Source organism: Pomacea canaliculata, linkage group LG1 (assembly GCF_003073045.1).
Source record: "Pomacea canaliculata isolate SZHN2017 linkage group LG1, ASM307304v1, whole genome shotgun sequence".
NCBI classification, from domain to species: Eukaryota; Metazoa; Mollusca; class Gastropoda; order Architaenioglossa; family Ampullariidae; genus Pomacea; species Pomacea canaliculata.
The window spans coordinates 3,035,252-3,059,956 of record NC_037590.1 but is presented as its reverse complement, the minus strand read 5'-3'; the positions used below and the strand labels follow the sequence as shown (position 1 = coordinate 3,059,956).

General features: G+C 39.7%; 2 protein-coding genes and 1 long non-coding RNA gene across 42 annotated transcripts in view; 1 reads left to right on the top strand and 2 right to left on the bottom strand.

Annotated features, from left to right (window-relative positions):
- Positions 1 to 24,705, bottom strand: part of LOC112568406 — a 77,607-nt gene that overhangs the window by 26,088 nt on the left and 26,814 nt on the right. For 33 of the 40 annotated variants that reach the window (XM_025245992.1, XM_025245978.1, XM_025245984.1 and 30 more), the window contains 9 exons: positions 4,385 to 4,545; positions 3,898 to 4,051; positions 3,616 to 3,776; positions 2,325 to 2,478; positions 2,043 to 2,203; positions 1,519 to 1,672; positions 1,237 to 1,397; positions 775 to 928; positions 493 to 653 (listed from right to left, as the gene is read on the bottom strand). In XM_025245992.1, coding sequence (XP_025101777.1) covers positions 493 to 653; positions 775 to 928; positions 1,237 to 1,397; positions 1,519 to 1,672; positions 2,043 to 2,203; positions 2,325 to 2,478; positions 3,616 to 3,776; positions 3,898 to 4,051; positions 4,385 to 4,545 — 1,421 coding nt within the window. Of the gene's footprint in view, positions 1 to 492; positions 654 to 774; positions 929 to 1,236; positions 1,398 to 1,518; positions 1,673 to 2,042; positions 2,204 to 2,324; positions 2,479 to 3,615; positions 3,777 to 3,897; positions 4,052 to 4,384; positions 4,546 to 4,665; positions 4,820 to 24,705 lie in introns of all 40 variants that reach the window. The other 7 variants (XM_025245773.1, XM_025245829.1, XM_025246010.1 and 4 more) reach the window with 6 other exon arrangements.
- Positions 17,506 to 19,535, bottom strand: LOC112568643. The gene is made up of 4 exons (XM_025246045.1): positions 19,377 to 19,535; positions 19,072 to 19,177; positions 18,711 to 18,797; positions 17,506 to 18,111 (listed from the first exon to the last, which is right to left on the bottom strand). Exons 1-4 carry the CDS (start codon positions 19,522 to 19,524, stop codon positions 18,024 to 18,026), a joined length of 429 nt encoding a protein of 142 aa, XP_025101830.1. The 5' UTR covers positions 19,525 to 19,535; the 3' UTR covers positions 17,506 to 18,023.
- On the top strand, positions 19,991 to 23,413 carry LOC112568657. The gene is made up of 4 exons (XR_003100138.1): positions 19,991 to 21,630; positions 22,028 to 22,076; positions 22,705 to 22,777; positions 23,049 to 23,413. It is a non-coding gene; the product is annotated as an uncharacterized LOC112568657 (long non-coding RNA).

Below are 24,705 nucleotides of genomic sequence, written 5' to 3'. Positions count from 1 at the left end.
TTCAAGTTACGTTTAAATGAACAAATTCCACAGTCAAACATTCATCAGGAACAGCGGCATTGTTTTCACAAAAATATCAACGAACGATGATTTAGCATAAGTAAAACAATTGATGATTTAGCATTAGAATATGAATAACTTTTCTTATTACTCTTTCTTCTCCACACACACACACACTACACGCACGCACATTATTCTCCAGCTCTTTTTATTCCTCTTCTCAGAGCGGTCCGGTGGCGCAAAGGTTAGCGCCTGTCACCAATACAGTGAAGGCCGGCTGCCCAGAGTTCATTTCTAGTCCCGGGCACGCTGTTCTTTCTCTGCACGTGGCATCTGTTTACAGGGCGGGCTGCCTTACCGTAATATGGCCTCAGTTATGCGGCACGGCGTAAAACACCAATCCCCCCACCCTCCTATTCTCATCAGGATGACCAATCCTACTAACAGACGGTTTGATATATTGAGTGGAGGATATCAAATTATCATTCTCACCTGTGCTGCATGTCCAAACCCTAGCTGTCGACACACAACACCTGCGTCATTGTTGTCCCAGCCGTCGTCACACACAGTGCCCCAAGGGTCACTCACAGACTTCCTCACTTCAACCCGTCCTTCCACAGGGGAACTTCCATTAACGAGTCTGACAAAGATGTCTACAACAAACATGTCACTAACAGGTTGACAAACATATCTGTGACAAATACGCTAAATATACCGAAGTACAATGCCACGCTAATCCCAATAATTCCGAACAACAGATGATAGTCATATTACCGCACTTGACCCCCGCGTCTTTATGATGACCACAGTTGTGAGTTGCCCATGAGTTAGCTGTACAGTTCGCTAGAGCTCTCTCGATCCCTGTGCAGTGTACGTTGTCGAGATTTATTGGGCCTGTGCCCTGCCCATAGAAAGCAGCAGACACAGCCTGCACACAATACATCAAACGATATCCGCAGGTTATTCACGTTACGTTAAAATGAACGAATTCAACAGTCAAACATTCATCAAGAAAAGCGGCAGTGTTTTCACAGAAATATCAACAAAAGATGATTGGGCATCAATATCTTAATAATTGATGATATATGAGCATCAGAAGATCAATAATTCTTCCTCCAACACAAAAAAGAGAAGTATGCACATCCTCATCCTTCTTCTCCTCCTCTTTATCATCATGAGAAGCACAATCGCACTAGCAAATGACTTGGGTTGCGGATATAAAGGAATCATTCTCACCTGTCCTATCCGTCCAAACCCTAGCTGCCGACACACAACACCTGCGTCATTGTTGTCCCAGTCGTCGTCACACACAGTGCCCCAAGGGTCACTCACAAACTTCTTCACTTCAACCCGTCCTTCCCTAAGGGAACTCCCATTAACGAGTCTGACAAAGATGTCTGCAACAAACATAGCATTGACATGTAGACAAAAAAATCTTTGACGAATTTGCTAAATATACCGAAGTACAGTGCCGCGATAATCCCAATAATTCCGAACAACTGATGATAGTCATTTTACCGCACTTGACCCCCGCATCGTTATGATGACCACAGTTGTGTGTTGCCCATGGCATAGCTCCACAGTTCGCTAGCGTTCTCTCGATCCCTGTGCAGTGTACGTTGTCGAGATTAGATGGACCTGTGCCCTGCCCGTAGAAAGCAGCAGCAACAGCCTGCACACAATCCATCAAACGATATTTGCAGATTATTCACGTTACGTTCAAATGAATGAATTCCACAGTCAAACATTCATCAGGAATATCGGCAGTGTTTTCACAGAAATATCAACAAACGATGATTGAGCATAAGTAGATAAATAATAAATGCTATATGAGTATCATAAGATTAATATTCTTCCTCACACACAACTTTTGCACATCATCATCTTCCTTCACTTCCTCGTCTTTCTCCTCCTCCTCATCAATTATCATCAATCATAAATCAATCAACCATCAACCTTCAATTATCAATCAATCATCATCATTAGAAACAGAATCGCAGTAGCAGAGACTTGAGTGGCGGATATAAAAGAATCATTCTCACCTGTCCTGTCCGTCCAAACCCTAGCTGTCGACACACAACACCTGCGTCCATGTCGTCCCAGCCGTCGTCACACACAGTGCCCCAAGGGTCACTCACAGACTTCTTCACTTCAACCCGTCCTTCCCGAGGTGAACTCCCATTAAAGAGTCTGACAAAGATGTCTGCAACAAACATAGCACTAACAGGTTGACAAACACATCTGTGACAACTACACTAAATATCCCGAAGTACAGTGCCTCGATAGTCCCAATAATTCCGAAGAACGGATGATGCTCATATTACCGCATTTGACCCCCGCATCTTTATGATGACCACAGTCGTGAGTTGCCCATGAGTTAGCTCCACAGTACGGCAGAGTTGTCTCGCTCCCTGTGCAGTGTACGTTGTCGAGATTTATTGGGCCTGTGCCCTGCCCATAGAAAGCAGCAGCAACAGCCTGCACACAATGCATCAAACGATATCCGCAGGTTATTCACGTTATGTTCAAATGAACGCATTCCTCAATCAACCATTCATGAGGAACATCGGCATTGTTTTCACAGAAATATCAACAAAAGATGATTGAGCATAAGTAAAATAAATGATGAATGAGCGCTAGAATATCGATAATGCTTCATATTACTCTTCCTTCTCCTACACACACACTGCACATACGCACATCCTTCTCCTGCTCTTTCTCCTCGTCTTCTTCATCTCGAGGATCAATCCCATGTTAGGACAAATGGGTGGGGGTTGTCGCCTCTGTCTGTTGGTAGGTAGGGATTATCCCCCTTGCCCTTGTACTAGATGGAATGCGTGGAAGTGAAGATGTCTTAAGAAATAGCGTTCACGAGTGAGCGAAAGGTTCACTGAACCCGAGGTGTATGTGGAAAATACTGATTTTAATTATTCCCACCCCAGTCTTCGAAGGAGAGAGACTGTAGCGAATTTTGAGTAGAAGAGATTGGGAATCTGATTAATTTCTTGCATAGTCAAGGTATAGGAACAGTTTTTTTTTTATTGCTTTTGCTATCTCCTTATCCGTGAAAGAATGGTGTGAAATAATGTAATATTTAGTTAGAAGTGATGATGATGGAAAGAGTTATGGTTGCTGTTGTGATAGTAATTAAGTTCAATACAAATGTTTATTAGACAATAAGCATTTCAGGAATTACCCAGGAGAGGAAGTGAAGTACCTAGGAGAAGGAATTACCTGGGAAAAGAATTACATAGAAGGAGAAATTATCTAGGAGGAGGAATTACCCAGGAGAGGAATTAGCTATTACGAAAGAAGTAGCGAAAAAAAGGAAGACGTTTGGAGTAGGATCGTCAGCAGCTTGGTGTATATAGCTTATAGCTTATAGCAACGTTTATTTACTGATGTCCAGTTGTGTACACTCTGCACCCATACAATAAATACAAGCTCCCGCATATTAGAGGAGAAAGTCTGATTAAATCTCTGTACTTTGTTGTTAGGAAAAACACGTGTGGGACGGAATGTGTTGACAATGACTTTTTTGTGTACACGTCACCAATATCCTACTAACAGACGGCTTGACATATTGAGTGACGGATATAAAGGAATCATTCTCACCTGTCCTATCTGTCCAAACCCCAGCTGTCGACACACAACATTTGCGTCATTGTTGTCCCAGTCGTCGTCACACACAGTGCCCCAAGGGTCACTCACAGACTTCCTCACTTCAACCCGTCCTTCCCGAGGGGAACTCCCATTGACGAGTCTTACAAAGATGTCTGCAACAAATATACTATTAACAATTTGACAAACTCATCTGTGACAAATATGCTAAATATACCGAAGTACAGTGCCACGCTAATCCCAATAACTCAGAACAACGGATGATAGTCATATTACCGCATTGGATCCCAGCATCTTTATGATGACCACAGTTGTGAGTTGCCCATGAGTTAGCTCCACAGTTCGCAAGAGTTGTCTCGCTCCCTGTGCAGTGTATGTTGTCGAGATTTATTGGGCCTGTGCCCTGTCCATAAAAAGAAGCAGCAACAGCCTGCACACAATGCATCAAACGAAATCAGCAGTTTATTCAAGTTCCGTTCAAATGAACGAATTACACAGTCAAACATTCATCAGGAACAGCGGCATTGCCTTTTGCAGAAATATCAACCAAATATGAATAGCCATCAATAGCTTAATAATTAATAATATATGATATATATATATATATATATAATATATATCACAAGATTAATAATTCTTCCTCACTCACAAAAAAGACAAATATGTATATCCTCATCCTTCTACTCCTCCTCCTTATTATCATTAGAAGCACAATCGCACTAGCAAACGACTTGGGTTGCGGATATGAAGGAATCATTCTCACCTGTCCTGTCCGTCCAAACCCTAGCTGTCGACACACAACATTTGCGTCATTGTTGTCCCAGTCGTCGTCACACACAGTGCCCCAAGGGTCACTCACAGACTTCCTCACTTCAACCCGTCCTTCCCGAGGGGAACTTCCATTAACGAGTCTGACAAAGATGTCTGCAACAAACATACTATTAACATGTTGACAAGCATATCTGTGAAAAATATAGATTAAATATACCAAAGTACAGTGCCACGATATCAATAATTCCGAACAACAGATGATAGTCATATTACCGCACTTGACCCCCGCATCTTCACCATGATTACAGTCGTGAGTTGTCCATGAGTTAGCTGTACAGTTCGCTAGAGTTGTCTCGCTTCCTGTGCAGTTTACGTTGTCGAGATTTATTGGACCTGTGCCCTGCCCATAGAAAGCAGCAGCAACAGCCTGCACACAATACATCAAACCATATCCGCAGGTTATTCAAGTTACGTTCAAATGAACGCATTCCACGTTCATACATTTATCAGGAACATAGGCAGTGTTTTCACAGAAGCAACAAAAGATGATTGAGCATCAATAGATTAATAATAAATGAAATATGAGTATCATAAGATTAATAATTCTTCCTCACACACAACGTTTGCACATCCTCATCTTCCTTCACTTCCTCGTCTTTCCACTCCTCATCATCAATTATCATCAATCATTAATTAATCAACCTTCAATTATCAATCAATCATCAATCAGTGGTCAATCAATCATCATCATTAGAAGCACAATCGCACTCGCAGACGACTTGAGTGGCGGATATGAAAGAATCATTCTCACCTGTCCTATATGTCCAAACCCTAGCTGTCGACACACAACATTTGCGTCATTGTTGTCCCAGTCGTCTTCACACACAGTGCCCCAAGGGTCACTCACAGACTTCCTCACTTCAACCCGTCCTTCTCGAGGGGAACTTCCATTAACGAGTCTGACCATGATTTCTACAACATACCATTAACAGGTAGACAAACACTTCTATGACAAATACACTAACTATACCGAAAGAACAATGCCACGCTAATCCCAATAATTCACTGACCAGTCGTGACACTGGGCTACTCAGTGCTTGCTGTAGCGTGAAGTGTAACGACTCGTGTACTCGTTACCTCAGTGTATGCGCTCATACTTTTCAAAGAACCATAAAGGAGAACAAAGAAGTCACAAAAAAAAAAGAATCCAGTCTTTTGAGACTGAAAACAGAGTGATCAGAAAAGAAAACATCACATGGTGTGTAAACAGACTGTTTATCGTTTACTCCAAAAACCACTCCAAAATCTGAAATGTTTTGAGTTTTAAAGAAGTATGTAGTGATAATTGGATAAAAATATATCTATTCTTGATAATGAGACGAAAGTCAAATCTGCATTTTTGTTCTTGCACGCTTTTTGGTTGGATATTCGTGAAATATGCAAACAGCGTTACAGGAGGATGAATACAAACTGTGGATAGGTTAGGACTGGTTACCTCCTATGACAGTAGTTTGGCCGCTGACTCCACGATTCACAAACCCATGATTCTGAAAAGGACAAAAGAGTTAAACACTCTTCTATGCAAAACTTTGTGTCCATACATAATCGCAAAAGGCGAGTGAAGGAGACAAATGAGCATCCTAATAAAGGTTATCATCATAGACCACACGTTGCTGGGTGCAGACATATACCGATGGGTTAGCTTACAGGACATGTGGGGCTTAGAATTATTCTTTCTTATGGTTGAGACACTTTCTGCGCGAGATACTATTTCCCCATGTTTACCTTACACAAGTCAAGGTCAACAACACAGACACCGATATTGTACATAAATATCAAAATCAAATCAAATCAAACTTTATTATCTGTCGAGGAAACCCAAGACAGAAATTTTTCTTTTGCACACAACATAATATGACAGCAACTCATACAGACATTTAACACATACACGCATCTACTCATTCTCACACAAATAATGGATGTCGGCACCCTCTTCTCTTCAGTCTGTTTGATTCCTCCTCTAGATCAGGGGTCTCAAACTCGCGGCCCGCGGGCCAACTGCGGCCCGCGAAACAAAAGTTTGCGGCCCCCACCTCAATATCAAAGTTTCATGTTAGTGCGGCCCGAGTTTGATACTGTTACATGTATATCTTATCCTCTCTCGCTCCTTAGTCTGCAACTTCCAGTTTCTGTCAACTGTCCTCTGGATGGTCCGGGCGGGTGTCCATAAATCTTGACCAGTGACACGTGGACCGCCGACTTCAAGCGGACGGCCGTGGGAAAAGTTGGGTGTCTGCCAGTTTCCCTGAATCGGTCAACTTCAAAGGGAGGACTGGAGACACGCCAAGCGGAGGGAGAAACATCTTGGCTTCTGCGTGAGAAAAATCCTCACTTTTCAAACTGCTCGAGGAAACGTAAAGTTGTATGTGGTGAAGATAGGCCGTTTGTGTTGGTAGTTCAATGAGGTGTGCGGAACGAAAGTCAGTTTAAGTTTGCCATTGCACAACAGTGAGCCCGCAAAGACCTCTACGCACAGCCCCAAACATGTCTTTTTCAAAGCCTGCAGTTAAGAGAAAGGTTGGTGATGAGCACAGACAATTTCAGGAAAAGTGGGAAGAGCAATATTTCTTTGTTGAGCACAGAGGCAACCCAACGTGTCTTATTTGCACAGAGAAAGTTGCAGTGCACAAAGAATACAAGTTGAATCGTCATTACACAACTAGACATGCTGAGGAGTATGCAAAATACCAGGGAGATGAGAGAGTCAACCGGGTGGCTAATCTTAAAACATATCTACTGAGGCAACAACATTTCTTTAAGAAAGCAACCAAAGAGAATGACGCAGCAGTCGAAGCTAGCTACGTGGTTAGTGAGATGATTGCTAAAGCAGGAAAGCCATTCAAAGAAGGTGAATTTTTAAAAATGTGCATGTTACAGGCTGCATGTATTGTCTGTCCAGAAAAGAAAGGTCAGTTTAGCAACATCAGCCTTTCTGCCAACATCGTAGCAGAGCCCATTTCTGACCTGTCAAGTGACATTTATGATCAACTGTATGAGAAGGCAAAATGTTTCAGTGTATACTCAGTCGCTCTTGATGAGACCACAGACATCACCGACACTGCCCAACTCGCAGTCTTTGTCCGCGGTGTTGATGACACTTTTGAAGTCATAGAGGAGTTGCTCACAGTGATTCCAATGCATGGCCAGACCACCGCTCAGGAGATATTTCACCAGCTGTGTGATGCCATTGAGAATGCCGGTTTGCCTTGGAGGAGGTTTGTTGGAATAACAACTGATGGAGCGCCATCAATGACAGGGAGGACTGGTGGCACTTGTTCAAAAAAAAAAAAAAAACAAAAACAAAAAAACAAAAAAAAACCAAACAAACTGGAAGAGGAAGGTGTGGAGGAGGCCATTGCTCTGCACTGCATTATTCATCAGCAGGCCCTTTGCAGCAAATGCCTGAAGTTTGACAATGTGATGTCTATCGTTGTGAAATGTATCAACCAAATCAGATCCAGGGGCTTAAAGCACAGAAGGTTTCGTGCTTTTTTAGAGGAAATGGAGTCAGAATATGGGGATGTGCTCTGCTTCACCGAGGTACGTTGGCTCAGCAGGGGAAACATATTGAAGAGATTTTTTGAGTTGAGAGCCGAAGTGAAAGCCTTCATGGAGAAAGATGGGGTTGCTGTTCCTGTGCTTAGTGATCCAAAATGGCTCATGGACTTAGCTTTTTTGGTTGATATGACACATGAGCTTAACGTACTGAACAAGAAGCTACAAGGTCAGGGGCAACTTGTCAGTGCTGCCTATGACAACGTGAGAGCATTCTCTACAAAACTTAGGTTATGGAAAGCCCAGCTTTCTCAGACAAACTTTTGCCATTTCCCAGCATGCAAGGCACTCATGGATGCAGGCACACCGTTTAGTGGTGAAGAGTATGTGGATGTCATTTTGAAGCTACAGGAGGAATTCGATCACAGATTTGCAGACTTCAAGACGCACAGAACCACATTTCAAATTTTTGCGGACCCCTTCTCCTTTGATGTGCAAGATGCTCCTCCTGTGCTTCAAATGGAGCTCATTGACCTGCAGTGCAACTCTGAACTCAAAGCCAAGTTCAGGGAGGTGAGTGGAAAAGCAGACAAGCTCGGGCAATTTTTGAGAGAACTGCCCCCTAGCTTCCCTGAGCTTTCCCGAATGTTCAAGCGGACCATGTGTCTCTTTGGGAGCACATACTTGTGCGAAAAGCTCTTCTCTACCTTGAACTTCAATAAGTCCAAGTACAGATCCAGACTTACTGATGAGCATCTTCAAGCCGTACTGAGGGTCTCAACTGCTTCCTCCCTTAAGCCAAATGTGGCTCGGCTATGCGAGAGTAAGCGCTGCCAGACCTCTAGCAGCAAGAAGTAGGCAGAAGAAGCCATGTTCAAAACAGTTTATGTTCAATGTTCCATTCATATTCAGAAAGTTAAATGTTAAAGAAATGCTAATACAGACATTTACTCGACCTCTGTTTCAATCTCGTCGACACTCGTTGGTCCACCGGCAAACTACTGAAAGCGGACTAACTAGTATGCTCGTAGAGCCTCTGTCCACCCAACGGATAGCATCATGGTCCTCTCTATGTACTAATCTTCTGTCGTGGGCTTCTGCCCGTGATGAACAAATGTTTCTTTTTGTTCAGCAGTGCTTTTAGGCCCTTGGTCACCCAAGGTTTGTTGTTAGGATAAACATACACTGCTTTGATGGACTGGTGCAATCAACACTATTTTACTCCTCACTTTTACTCCTAACTGTGTGTTAAATGTCTGTATGGGTATGTGAGCAAAGACAAATTTCTGCCCTGGGTCTCCTGGGCAGACAATAAAGTCTGTTTTGATTTGATTTTGATTTTGATAATAATAATTACATTTCTCTGGTCAGCAACTATATTTTCTTCAGTCTTCTATATCTGCTGTATTATTATTATATTTTCATTTTCAATTTATTTATTTATTACTGATTGATTTATTTTTTGTTATAAATTTGTTAATTTATTTTTATTTTTTAATAAGATGAAAAAATAAGACATTTGATGACATTGGAATGTTTTTGTAAGAGCTTTTCTTGTGGAAAACCTGATGCGGCCCGGCCTCATCCAGACTCTGCCTCCAGTGGGCCCCGGGTAAATTAAGTTTGAGACCCCTGCTCTAGATCCTCTCAGTTTCTTTTTTTCTGTTCCCTCCCTTTGTCAGTATGTCACTTGAACTCACATCAGGGGCCTGTGTGGCCTTGTGCCGCAGCGATAGCAGAAAGTTTCGAGTGTAAACTAGCATGACTACGTTACCCTTCTAACTGATCGAAGTTTGAAAGTCTGCCGTACAGGGACACGTACGCACAGACATACAATGCTCCACACACAGTCAGACGCAATGCAGTACCATTTGCATCCATATGTGCACACGCTGATGTAAACAAACTTCCGTAGAAATCAATCAAGTTGAACACGCGAAGGACGAAAGGGAACTGGTATCATAATATCACAATGTGTGGCAGATCTATCTCTGAGCCAGCTATGGTTTGAGATTTGGATAGATCTGCTTGGTAGGGGCGACACTCAGTCACTGAAGGAAGGTGATGTTGTCAGCCAGAGTCCTGATTGGCCTCACATGTACATGTATTCTGTTTCTGATATATTCGCTAGATCATACGAGTGTAAAACTAACGGCTGCATCGCCATTTGCAATGCTCGCGGTTTGGCAAGAGAAAAAAATCTCTCGTACAGGGACTCACACACAGAAATACGATACCTCACACAGTCAGACGTATTGCAGTACCTCTTATGCCCATTCATGCACGAGCTGAAGGAAGCAAAATTCCAACAGAAATCCAAAACAAGTCAAAAACTTGCAGGACGAACGTAAGCCGGGTCAAGCCACAGAGTAGCGTCCCCTGATTCATATGTTTATGTTGTTTAGGCCTTCGCCAGTCTAAGAGATGGTACCATAAGTTAATTAGGAAAATTTGTATACAAATGTCACAATTTGGACCCTGTTAGCAGAACAGCCACGTGTGGTTACCGGATTTTTAGTTGCTTTTCTGCAAAATAATAAAACTTTTCCTTTCCATATCTTTCACCTTCCCACCATCGAATCCTTCAAACGTGCTCTATAACACATCTGTACCTTCAGCATTATTCCTTACACCATGCAACTTACTTGTCTGTCTTTTATTACTTGTTGCAATAGGTTTTTTCTACTCTTTTTCCCATTCTGTCCATGTCTCCTACTTGTATTAAGTGCTAAGAGCATGCTCTTTCGTTAGCGTGATTATCATTATCTGATGTGAGAGACAGTAAAGATGTTTTTGGGTTTAAGCTAGAACAGCTATCCTGAATTTGTAATTATATATTTTGTTTTCCTTCTAACAACTGTAGATAGCTCATGTTCAGCTTCCACCGTAGGATCGAATCGAAAGATTGTTCGTATCTGTTTTGAAAATGTAACATTCTCCATAGACTTTATTTAAGTCTGTGAGCGACCTCACGGCCCAACCCTACACTAACACTTGATCCTCACAGTCTTTGGACTTCTCTAAGTCTCTGGTATCGCTCCTGTCAATTTTTCAAAATACTGAAGTTATTGGGTACCACATACAGGCAGTCTAAGGGCCTTGTACAAGTTGTTGAACTGATTCCATACCAATCGGTGTTAAAAAACTTATATACTTCTATACTTACCAGGGCCACAGAAGCGACGCAAAACAAAACAGAAATCATTGCAGCTGAACTCACTTTGGTAACAAAATAAGAAAGTATCTTCTCAGAATAGAGAGAAATTTAAAAAGATCTGAAATGGTTCCATAGAGTGAAGCGAAGCTGCTGCCAATGCTGAGAACAACTGGTCCAAGTGACTCTAGTCTGTGTAATACTGGTTTCCGGCATTGACAGTGAAAAACGGATCCATCCTTTTAAGCGCGCGCGTGTGTATGTGAGAGATGCTGATCACACTAGTACAAATACTCATTAAAACGGTATGAATATCTGCTATAATACAAATGGCTCTTTCCGTAAAGAAGAGAAGTGGGCAGAAGTCAACAAGTTATGGACCAGACTGTGATGTTCTATCGTCGCGTTCATGCCTCGTGCGTCATGTTTACGACAACATGTCTGCGATCTTCAGATAAGCGACTGCGGCATGGCTTTGTCTCCTGCTGTGGACCAGGATGTTGAGGGAGATATGAATAATTAATGACTTCTAGGAAAGGCCAATGTGCTCAGAAATTTGAATACAATTCTGCTTCCGTCTTTTTGTTCGCTCATTGCTCTCTACACGAATAGTTTACGAGAAGAGTTTCAAACTAATATCATTTATCTGTTTATTTTACTCAGCCTCTCTGTTTGCTTTTCTATTGTCTCTGATAATGGATATTAATAGATACAAACAACATCCCTAGTGCCAGATTCGAAATGCTACTTTTGTGACAAGATGGTAAAAGACACCTTTTCCCTTGCCCGCACCTTGAAGGTTTAAGAAGTAGATTCTTGTCATGGACATGTTTATCTCACCAATCTTACTTACCCCCTCAGCCTTGCTCAGTCATACACTGCACCTTGATGGTGTACCCAGATAGCATGAAAACATTTTAAAAACGTTTTAAAAACGTTTACATGGTTGTAATAAGGTTTACGTTTTAGATAAAACGTTTTAAAAACATTTTAAAAACATTTACCAAAAAAACATTTTTAAGTAAAACATTTTAAAAACATTTTTAAAATGTTTGAAAATAAAACATTTAAAACAAAACTGTTAAATAAATGTTTTATAAACGTTTACAATGTTAACCTTTATGGCTGGCGTCATGACGTAATTTTTTAAAAGACGTCACTATTTGATTCGCCGGCTTTCGCTTCTCCTATGGAATTTTAGAGCCAGTCCACGGTGTAGATACTGAAAATCATCACCAAAAAGCTTTTTTAAAGACTGTGTTATATTTGTCTTATGACTAGGTTTGATAGTTTAAAATCATTGCAGTTTTTAGAACATCAATGCTACGTAACTAAATATTTGCTATTCTTCTTGTGGATGCACGTACTCCCATGATTCCACGCGGCGCGACATTTTCTCTGCTGATGTACTGTATGTTTGAAAACCAAGGTTGTAATCTTTTCTCTTTGTTTACCACACACGTACTGCAGGTTCTTAATTATAAAACGCTATATACCGTGTTCTAGTACAACACACATTTAATGTCTGCTTATTGGGTGTGATGTGTCAAAGTTTACTTTCTGAATTGAGCGCTCGTAAATAATCTAACACGTGAAGGCAACTGATAGTTCACATCATGTCGTCCTACTGGACGAAGCGGAGAAAAGTTAATAAAACTTGTAGAAGCAGAGTTGGCAGAACTGAAAGAAGAAAGATGTATTCAATACACACTGATACAAACATTCACGATCCACTGTCGTAGAGAAGGTGCTCACAGTTTTAGATCTACAGAGTCAAATTAATAACAGTTCGAACCAGCGGACACCAGAACTCTCAGCGATAACATCACGCCAGCAATATTTACCGACTAAATACAATTTGGATGAAAATAATGATGATGATGTTGTGAAATCTAATTTTAGTGAATTTGAAGATTATATTGATGATCAGTTTAATTCAGCGATATCTTCAGACAGCGACAGTGAAACAGATACAGATTTGGCCACACAGTTGGCATATTGGGTCACAACATTTAACATTTCTAACAGTTCACTTTCAGTACTTCTTGCCTTGTTGCGACAAAAGCATCCTGTAATAACTGCTTGCTTGAATTCATTGCTAAACCGTTATCTATGGCTGAAATGGTACCACTGGTATTGTGTAATCATTTCTGATTATGGTGTAAATTTGTGTTACATGTTCTTAAAATTTACGTTAAGGATGATAGAGTTTTTACTAACATTAAATAACGTGACATTATAACATTGCATGCCACAGAAGCAAACTGCAGTCAATACAATCATATCTCAGCTAAAGAAGATTCATGCTATCCTCCCTGTATTTACCATAGTTCCTTGAGTATAACAGTGTATAAAAATTTATGCAGTCATAATCTCTGACGGAAATATGACAGATGAAGTCAAACGTCCAACACTCCCATAAAGACACACAGTTAGCCTCCCTGGTAAGAGTTCATAGAGGATTGTTTATTTTTCAGCACGCGAAACGGTTAGCATACTGGCCACCAAGTGAGCTGACAAAACACCTTAAGGAGGGAGCTCTGCCAGATAGACATACCTGGACTCTTCAAGCTGTTTGCATTTTGGGTTCAAAGGGCCCTTTTATACTTTTTTTACTCATTGTCATATATATGTATATTATAGAGATTAGATGTTTGATGACTTCGTCAGCCTGGTTAATATTTTTGTGGTCAGTCTCTTGATAAAGTTTAAAAGTATTGTTCATATTTATTTTGTAAAAGGTTTTAAGGTAGTGTTAGTGTCTTTAGTCCACGCAGACCTTGCTTAGGGTTTATTGTGGTTACAGACTGGAACATACAGCCATATGACCATTAACATCTCAGCGAACAGACAGTTAACTGATTTTGTCATGTGAAATTCATATTGTGTGGTAAAGCATTGCATGCCATTATTCTCGATGTTTATTATAACCACAAAATAATAACCCTTTCAGATGAGTATTTGGTTGCCAGACGAAAAGTGGAAAACAGCCAGTATACATCAAACTTGGATACAACAGATGATGACAGCACTAACGGTTGAAAAGATCGGAAGAGGAAGAGAAACAAGTAGTCACATTGTGTCTTGTTTGAGTTATAGAATGACAGGGATTAGGGAATCCCTAGGTTTGGAGAACAACTTACAAGATCAGTACAGATTTCAGTATTGCAGTTCATTTCAATTTTTCATGAGGGTAATATTGATATTATGATAGGTATAGCCTAGGAATTATTTATTATTTTATTTCTTAAATCTTTTACTCCAGAAATTCTTAAATTTTCATAATTGTCATTTCACTGCACACTTATTTATAGGTATGCTTGTTAATTAGGTTAGGGCTAGAGAGCCAAGACGAGGAGGAAGAAGACGACTTTAGATGGAAATCAGTGCATCCAGCAGTGCCAGCAGGACCATTGCCAGACTCATTGCAACCACAAGTGGAAAACAAGCGTTTATGCCCACAGGTAAATGCACTAACCACCAGAATATTGCCCCCACGACGTGAGCACCCCAGTGACCAGCGTAGTGACTCTCAGCAAGGAGTACAAGAGGGGACAGACCTCACAACTGCAGCAGTAAAAGGCGGTACCCAGAGAGTGTCTAATGAAGGTAATTCAGACAATTTTATATTATGGGTAACTTTTCTTGCTTTTTGTTTTGCCTATTTAATTTTGTTGTGAATTCCCTTTCACAATCTCATGTTGAACATAGTGTTGGTTATACAAGTTTCTTACTGCCTCCCAAATCACCGTTGATTGGCTTCATTCACCTATAAAAGTTAATTGTCCACTTTTGCTCACAGTGCTATGTTCATATTGTTGCAGCATTTGCCTGGCTCATTCTGAAACAAGACAGAGAATTGAAATTGATGCTACAGGAAGTAAAAGATATGGTGATTCATTCACTGATAAGCAAAGACCAGCCTGCTCCAGCAAAGGATGCCTGAATGTTGCCAGAAGATTTGAGCCTTCCGATTAGAACACAGCAAGAGCTGTTGGAACTGGATGGACGCCTTGATGATGATTCCTTTCATGAATTACTCGTACGTAAAGCAGATGTCATTGTTAAAGCCATGATTGAAATGATAATCTGTAATAATTTAGGGGAATTTTAAAGCATAGTTTGACATTTTTGAAAAACTTATGTTTTTATAGGGAATTCATTTGAGAATGATCAGTTCTTGTCAATCTATCATACATATATAGTGTGGAACACAATAAGTCAAATTTTAAATCCAGTTTCAAAGGGTTTCAGCCTCATAAACTTTATGGTTATTGGGGAAGGAAACATTAAATGTCAGCTTTTTGTGAAAGTTTTCAGTTTATAATTTTTGTATGGCCCTTGAATTGTAAATAATTAAAGCCATGTATATTTTCACTACACCCTTTCTTGTTTATGATGTGTGGTTTACTTTTGACAGATATGTTTCTTGTCTTCTGAAGATTTGCAAGTCAAAAGCCTCTCCTGTGTGGGTAGAACGAATGCAAAGGATTGTGCGAAAAGAATCATGCGGCGACTCCTGACCAACAAGGTTGCTCGGAACTATAACTGGAAAGGACAAAAGGGAGAGATGTGTGCTTTCAAGGGACTGAAGGTGCAGGCCATGATCTACAGTAAGTGATGATGTATAAATGTTAGTGTATATTATTATTAAAGGTATAGATATATGATATATTGTCTACACATACTTTGACAAAAAAGAGAAGTGCAGATCTAAGTGCTTATTTTTCTATAACATGAATTGACATTTTTCATTGCTAGCTCTACAGTTGAAAATTATCTGTAGCTCTTGTCAGTATTAATTGCGCTTCTATGGGTGAAACTAGCGTAAAAACGGAAAGACATGGGGAACAAGCATAAGCACCATAAAACTGAAACAATATGTATAGTGTGAGACTTCTTTAGTCCATCTTTAATCTATAAACCTGTAGCGCTTCTTTAATCTACAAATCCCATTTTTGCTATCTGCAGAAGCTGTACGGAAGAACCGTGGGTGTATGGAGGCTTCCGATAAAGTTAGTGCAGGAGCCATCACAGAGTGGAGACCAATGCTTCAGCAGACAGTGCTGTTCCACCTGTCCGTCGTCCTTCCCGCCCGAGCTGCCATCCGTATCAGAGAGCGACGACTCCTCTCCCAGCGACAGAGAAGTCTAGAGATATACACGTAATGTCTACGATGACTGCAATGCCACCTACAGCCGCCGAATGCCAGTACTGGTCACATAGCCATTCGCTTCCAACGGCAACAGCAGGCAGTCCTGACAGTCCTTTGTCACTGGCTCTCCTCCACGCTCAAGAGCTGTCTCCCACATATAACACTTCTGTGCTTTTGCCTCCTTTTACTCCTCTACACTGGCATGTATGCCTAACTTTGCTGCATAAGGAACATCAGGCTTATCACCAAGCCACTCTTAATTGGGACGCTTGCTGATATTTAGCAACAATGTCTCATATTTGAGATATCTAATAATTACATATAAGAAGGTTTTAGTATGTTAAAATGAAGGCATGTGGATCTGATAGTGTTCTAAGTGCATTTTTCGTAAAGCCGCTTTACCAGACATACATGAACTTTTAATTGTTCAGCCTTATTTTACGGTATGGAAATTCTCATATTATTAATTAATTGGAATGATATGTCCCTTGTAGAAGGGTAGAGATGATAATGTGCATGTTGTTATCTACAACAGGGTAACTGTACTTTTTGGTGTATTTTGTACATCATCCAATTGTATTTACAATTCACTGTTTTTTGTAAATCTAAAGGTCTATAAGTTTAGTTTTAGTTTAATTATTCCTTGGCACTCTGCACAGAGCACAGTGCCGCACCATCTCACCTTTAAGTATTTGAAATTGAAATATTTAAAAGTATTAATTTTAGAAAAAATCCTATGCATTGATTTGTCGGTGTTTAATTAATTTATATTCTTTTTTCTCTTTTTTGAGTATCATTTATTCATTTTTATCACAAATGGTCACCATTTTTTACTTGCTATTGTATAATGTAAATGTCTCCTGGGTTTATTCCCAACGACATGAAATATGTTTTAATTACAACAAATGGAAATCTTCTCTGTACGTCATTTATGCCATGTTTGAAGTGAAACTGTGAAAAGTATGTGTGAACTGTGAACATTTACATTAGGTTTCAAAAACATTTTTAAAACGTTTAAAAAACGTGTCCTTCGAAACATTTAAATTAGGTTTAAAAAACATTTTAAAAACGTTTTTAAAACATTTACATACGAATATTTATTAAATGTTTTTAAAATGTTTTACAGAAAAATGTTTATAAAACGTTTTAAAAATATTGTTAAAATGTTTTACAAATGTTTGCAGAAAACGTTTTTAAAACATTACTTTGATGTGCATGATAAACATTTTTAAAACGTTTTCTGCAAACCTTTTTAAAATGTTTTATGTAAACATTTTAAAACGTTTTTAAAACGTTTTTAAAACGTTTGCATGCTATCTGGGTAGTCAGATATCTCTACCACTGTTCAAGTGACGTAAAGCTAATAATGTCAGTAACTAAGTGAACAAACGGTTTTCTTGCTATTTTCTGCTGATGCAGCGAACATTTATTGACTTGTATGATCTTTAAAGTTTTGAGTAGTGTTCAATTCCCAAGTTGTTGAGGCCACATGGTCTAGAACAAATTGTCTCGTTCTGTTTGTGTGATAGGTAATACTGGTTAATTTTCTAGTTCTCTTTGTGATAATTCTGATTTTTGTCTGGTTCTGTCTCTGTGTGATAAGGTAATGCCGGATGGTTCAGCTTTAATCTCATGGAGTTGTTGCGATCAGTGGAAGTCATGTGTATCGATATTCTGTTTGGTAAAGTGTGCACGCCCTCTTGCACACACACACACACACTGTCACGATCACGTCACACACTGACGTCACCGCCTCACACACAGTGTTCACGCGCATTCGAACAACACAAAACACAACGATCTGTCTGGAATAATGTCATAGTTTTCCTCTAGTTTTTCTGCTGGTGACCTGAACCTGAAGACACAGTCACAGACACTGATATTATGATTTGAAGATACTTTTCTTATTTCACTTCTTTCTTTAAATATTAAATATTCCACTATCTATGTAGTATAGGTCGTATTTGAGTTTTGTTGCTCTGTTCAAAATGATAAATAAAAAAACTTGAGTCAAATAATTTTTCAACAGTCACTGTAACGGTTTAACAACGGCTTCACTCCATTTCCGTGATGGCGTCATTAAGATTATTTTTCCTTTTTTGTGACTTTTCCCATTTGCTTCTTTCTAGTTTTGTTAATTTTTAATTCGAAAACATTATTTTCAAACTTGTATTTCTTTATGTTGATTCATTTGTTTAGTGAGTTGTAGTCTCATATTGTCTCATCAGTCACTATCACAGTGACCAGATTATTGTCTCTGATGAACTCCACAAAGACTCTCTACAGAAGCGAGCTATACTGGAGACTAATAGGGTTAAGTCTCTTTAACCTGTTAGTGGCAGAAGGCGAATAACCACGTCTGTCAATACCACAATGACCAGATCATCCACAAAATGAATCCATGTGTTGTTATTTGTTTATAATTTATGTGAAATAGAAAGTTTGAAATCTCACCTGGCATACCAGTGACCTTTGTCTTTGACTGCTAGTGCGTCATATCCTGTCACATCAAATTCTTCTTTCGGAACAGCAAGGCGTCGTCTGTGGTATAAACGAAAGTAAATATTTAGCAAAAGATTTTGAAAATACTTTGTTATATTCTAATCGTAAGACTTTTAATGTAAGCTAGTTGAGGAGATCGAATGAAAATATTATTTATTGAAGATTTCTGGGTGTGTTGGAAAGAGGGAGAGGAAAAAAACGAAGGAGAGAGGGAGACAGAGAGTTTGCGGTTGTGCGAGCATGTTTACGAAGTTTGTGTTCGTTAGTTAACACTGTCTGCTAATCAGGTAAAATTTCAGGAAACAACTACTACCTTCTCATCTTAAACAGTATGAAAGAGAGGATAACAACAAAAAAAGCAGCGATGATGCAGCCGAAAACGACGCCAATCATGTGAGCCAAGTCGTCCTCCACGTGAGCTGAAACAGAGAGCGAGGGATGCTAGATCACGTGACCTGTCATTGTGGTTTAGGTCTCACGGGTTATTAATCGCATGGCTGATCCTAGAAGTGTTGAGAATCCACACACACACACACGTTTCTCACACATACACTCTGTCACATACACCACACAATACCATAAAAACACAATGTCTCTCGAGGTTTTAAAAGGTCTGACCACAACTGGTTCCTGAGAGCTGAAAGCCTGGAGGACATGACTTTTTCTCTCTGACAGCCACACTTTCCCTCAGTAAGACAGCCCCAGGTACCTGCAGCACAAAGTGTGGCATTACACAGAAAGTGTGAAATATAAAGTGGAGCAGCATTCAACCAGGGTTTTGAATGGCGGTATAGTAGATTGAAGGATGGTCCTACACAATAATTAAGATTGTTTAATAAGCCTCGTGATTTTTATTTTTAAACTCTAAGCAGAAAATTCAGGCTAAATTCTTGCGCATAGGGTTGTGGCAAAGGATGTACCAGATAATGGCACAGTTGAATTGTTATGCTGTACATCTTTGTTATTCATTTTTCCTACAAATGTATCCTACATTTATAATGAGTCAGTCCTTTGATATTTTGAAAGATTTATTATCATTAGCACATGTGCTGTCTGTCTTGTTTCTTAATCCCTTCTGAATGGGTACCAGTCTGTGGATATGCAATAATACAGAGTGTGTGTGTGCATGCATTGTTTTGTGTGCATACAAGTATACATATAGGGATATGTTTTGTTCCGTCCATCACTGTCTACACAAATACATGTACTAGCAGATTAACGTAAAACACACAAAGACAAAATAAGTAGGGCTTTTTATTTGATTTATTGGACAATCAGGTGCCTTGATATTTTTGAAAACCAGCTAGGAGAAAATATTAACAAGATAGAGCTTCCAAGTATTCATGGTGAAGTCTTTTTGCCATAGCTGTACAAATTACCATCCTGGTTTTAATTTCTGTGCCATTCCGTTTATCTACAATGAAAGTTACAGTAAATACTCCTGAAAAGATGGATAATATTTTTAAAAGGATATCTGAATTGTTTTGTGTAAAAGATATTGAAATGTATGGTAATTTTGTGTGTGTAAGAGAGACGAAGGACTGGATAGTAATTTCTTTTGTACAAAAGCATAACTGCTGAAGAGAATGTAGAACGTGCAGTTTGTAGAAATTCACTGCAGCACATTTGGGAAGCTGGGCCTTGCCAGCCACACTCGCTCACACACCTGTTAAAATGACGCAGGTGACTCTAGTCAAAGCCACGCAAACAGTCCTCAGCAAACCGACAGACACTAATCTCAGTATCTCGTTCAGCGGCTTTGGCGATCGGAGGGAACTGTGACAAACCTTTCAAGCAAAAGGTCAGAACAGTTCTTTGACCCCTTCTTACATTACTCAGCCAAACCAAGGTCTCCACGACCGGCTGATCGGCTCTTCAAACGAACAAAACAGGAAAGGACTTCATAAGATGAACGGTAGATCGGATAAATTGTTTACAGTTTACACTCACAGAGATTGTCATGAAAGAGTGGGGGTGGGGCTGTAGTGTGGGTTTGTACATCTGTGTTACTCTAGAAATGACGTAGTTTCTCTCTTTAGAAATTACGTCATTTACGCGGTAGCGGGTGGGAGCTTAGGCTCGCGGTGGCGGTGAGGCGTGATTGGTTGTGGTGTGTCAGGTGGCATGACTGGCTACACAGTGCCAGAGTCTCTGCGCTGGAGACAGAGAAGTCGCTGCAATCCACAGTGACCCAAACAGTTCTGGGACGTCGAACAGAGGAGACCTCCACGTGCACGTGACTTTTGGTGTAGTGAGATAACTGGCGAGGGTGTGTTGTGTGAAGTAGTGTGTTGTGTGTGCAGTTAGGGTAAGGATAAGTGGACAGTGACTCATTAGATATCTGGGCTTGTATTCATGGACGTCGGTTAAATCATCGACGTTAAAGTTAACGACCGTTGGTTAGGGAACCAACGGTTAAATCCTAACCGACGTTAGAACTAGCGGCATATTCATGGGCAAGAAAGCATGCTGGGTTACCAAACCGACGGTCTATTTTAGGCACTCAGGGTATCCCCGTCACTGCGCATGCGTTAACGGGGCGAGTACGTAGAAACCAATATGGCGTCAAACCAAGTTACAAAAAAGCGGAAGGCAAATTGTTCTCACAACAAGGTGGTGATGCTGGAGAACACTCTAAAAATAAAAAAATAAGTATGTAGAACCTATGTTCATATTTGTGTCGTCGCTGGGAGCCGCAACACGTACCAGCGATGAAGTACGGGGTTAAAGTTTTCAATTTGAAACGGGAACATCGAGCGCGAGCATCAGCAACGAACAAAACGGGCAAGTGAGGGGCTGCCACAAAACCCTATGACGATGTACATCCTCGATGCCATTGTTGGGAAAGACAAAGCTAATCATGGGGTGAAAGGTGAGTAAACTTGCAAATGTAGACAGAGTAGCAAACAAAGTACAATATAGAATGAACTAGCTGGTGACTGAGAAGGCTAAAGAGTAAAGCATCTTATAATGGGCTGTTTTTTCTTTTGCAAATCCTTTTTCCAAATGACCATGTATCAAGTGTCTTCACCAATGCTGATAAAATCACAAATGTCATAAACTTTCTTGTTAACACAGAAGTGACACATGTTAGAGATGATGATATCTCCAATTCAATAAATTACTGATCAAGTAACCTTGTGAATTTATCTCATTATGCATATTCATAAGTATAAATTATTTAAAAAAAACAAGGCTTGATATACTAATGTTTGCATCATGCAGTGAAATTTTAGATGCATTTACAGTATTTTTTCTGGTTCAATTAGGTGGTGGGCATATTTAAGGGAAGCCAAACTTCTGCATGTAGTGAATCAGGTGGGTTTTTTTTAATGAAATAAATGGATCCTAGGACTATGTGCTATCAATATTAGCTAAACTTTCTCTGAGCTGTTTCCTTTGCTTGCTGTTTTATACATGCACCTAAAGTATGAATATTATGCTGACTGTAGTCCTAGACTGCAATTTTTGTGACAACTGTACAGCTTGTACAAACTGGGGTTATAGGGGATAGATGGGAAATAGTTATTTACAAAATTCCTTTTGAGCCTGGGGGAGTGGTTTGAAATTTTGGTGAGAGTAAGGATTGGAGGTGATAGTTTAAAATTATTTTTTGTGATTTTTATCTTTCACGTCATGTTTCTCGTGTAGTTACTTTGAATATAACTACATCTTTAAGTACACATCACTGTGAATGTAAACATTTCTGCTCTGTAGCTGTGCTGTGGTTGGAAGAAAATCACTTAGGACCACTTGTCAAAGATGAAAAAAGAAAGTTTCTATTTACCCAATTATTTCATAGAAGGCATAAACTAGTAAACACCAATAATTACAAACATTTTTTGACGAAATCCCCTTATTCACTTTAATCAAAAAAGCATTCAAATGTTACAAACAAGAAAATGTTGATCTTGCTCATGATATAACATGTACACATTTATTACAGTCCTTGACACAGCTGCATAGCAAGGATGGTATGGTTGATACAGGCCGCATCAGGCATCGGGCAAAATTTTGGGGTAAGGGGCATCAAATTTATAATTTTATTTTTAATCTACAGTCCATTTGGCAAGAAAAGAGTGCAGAACATATTACATTAAGTTCATCTTATCACTACTAATATCAGTACAGATTTTATGGAACAGTATTATGCCTATTTTAATTGTAACTCTTAAGTAACCAGATACTACATTTATCTGCACGCCTATCTTTTGCTCCCCAAACATTGTCTTTTCTTACATTTTCAGAGTTTACAGAACTACATTTGCCCTTGTGACTATCTTCTTGCAGAGTCTTCAGAAGCATATCAAACAGTTGAGGTGCAGACCCAACACCAACCACCGACAATATCTGAGCGGCCACTGAATGATATTGATGAAATACAGATCCCACCACATCAGACACCAGTGGAACCAAAGCAAAAGACAAAGCAAAGCTGGAAAGACCTAAATAAACAAATGCCACTCCAGAGAAAGCTGAAGAACAGGCAGAGTACAGTAACTAGAGAAACCACTTTGTGGTCTGCATATTGAACTCACTAAACAGACACAAGACTGAACTTATAAAGCTGAAAATAATGAAACTGAAAAATGAGATGAAAATTAGTCACGCAGCAGATGCATGTGCACCTGCAAAATAAAAATTACTGCAAACTATTCTTGTTTCAATTTGTCCGTATACTGCATTTGTGTGAGTACCTTAAAAGTGCATGTTGATCACTCTCTGTCTCTTGTACATGTTGATCACTCTGTCTCTTAGCTTTTTCTGTGGCTATGTACGTGCCTGTTCAGATGCAGGTTGAGCCACTGAGCACTGTTGTGCAATATAAAACATACTGTGATCACATCACAGGCTTTTGCAGAGGATGACCAAAGCTTTGTACGGCAGCTCCATCTCCTCTTGCACACTCCAATGGCATGCTTCACAGGAAAGGTGTGGAGGTATGACTAATGGTGTATTGCTGTTCTGACCTGGTTAGGGTTAAGATTAAGTGTTAGCAGCCACGTTTTCAGCATGTAGCTGGAATCACTACAGAGGCATCCTCTGACAGGCCGATTTGCTTGCTCCATGGTATCGAAGATCCCGGATTCCCTTAGTACCCTGGCATCATGCAGAATGCCAGGCAACTTTGCAACAACATCAATAAGTATCATGTCCACATCACAGATTGCCTGCAAAATAGCAAAAAATTCTGTTACAAATCTCCACACTAAAATCTAGCTGCTTATTTTATGTTTGGATATGTTTACAATTTTGTTTGTAAAAAACAAGTGCTGCTATGCTACTGTACATCTTTGTCACTACCTCAGAGTCTCAATGTGGATGTTTACCCAATAAATTTATATTGACATTTTATGTGGTATTTTAAAAGTTTTAATTGACATTTCACAGTTTGTATGTAACTGTATATTTCATAATTTTTATTTACTCAGTTCTCATCTATGATGGTGGGTGATTAGATAAGTGTCAGAAACCAAGTAAAAATGCTCATAACTGGAATATGAAATACATCATATGAAAATCCTGTCAAAATGGTGGCTAAAAATATAAGGACTACAAGAATTTTCCACAAAGTTGTTACCTGTTGGCACAACAACAACAACAACAAAAATAATGAATGTGCTGCAACAGCTTAAAGTCAAAGAAATTTTAAGGAAAAGAAATTTCACTCACCTGCATATTAATTGAATGTACATTTTTCCTATTGATGTATTCATGTTCGTTTTCTGATGGATTTTTTTTTATTGGAATGTGAGTTCCATCCACACAGCCAAAGACGCCTGTGAATCGCGCTATTTTATAGAATTGTCTCTCTCTGCAGCTCTGCCTCATCGTGATCCGGAAAACTAATCCACTGTGTCATAAGACTGAGCAGAGCTTGTGTCACAGCACTTATGGTCCTTGGTGTTGTTGGCTGGCTCACATTTAACAATTTGCCCGCAAACAT

What these genes read in the sequence shown, in the direction of transcription:
- LOC112568643 (XM_025246045.1), bottom strand. Translation starts at nt 19,524, where the DNA reads ATGCTGCTCCACTTTATATTTCACACTTTCTGTGTAATGCCACACTTT. An exon ending in ATACTGTTTAAGATGAGAAG is followed by an intron (nt 18,798 to 19,071) that starts GTAGTAGTTGTT and finishes TTTATACCACAG; the next exon opens with ACGACGCCTTGCTGTTCCGA. An exon ending in AAAGGTCACTGGTATGCCAG is followed by an intron (nt 18,112 to 18,710) that starts GTGAGATTTCAA and finishes CTGTGTCTTCAG; the next exon opens with GTTCAGGTCACCAGCAGAAA.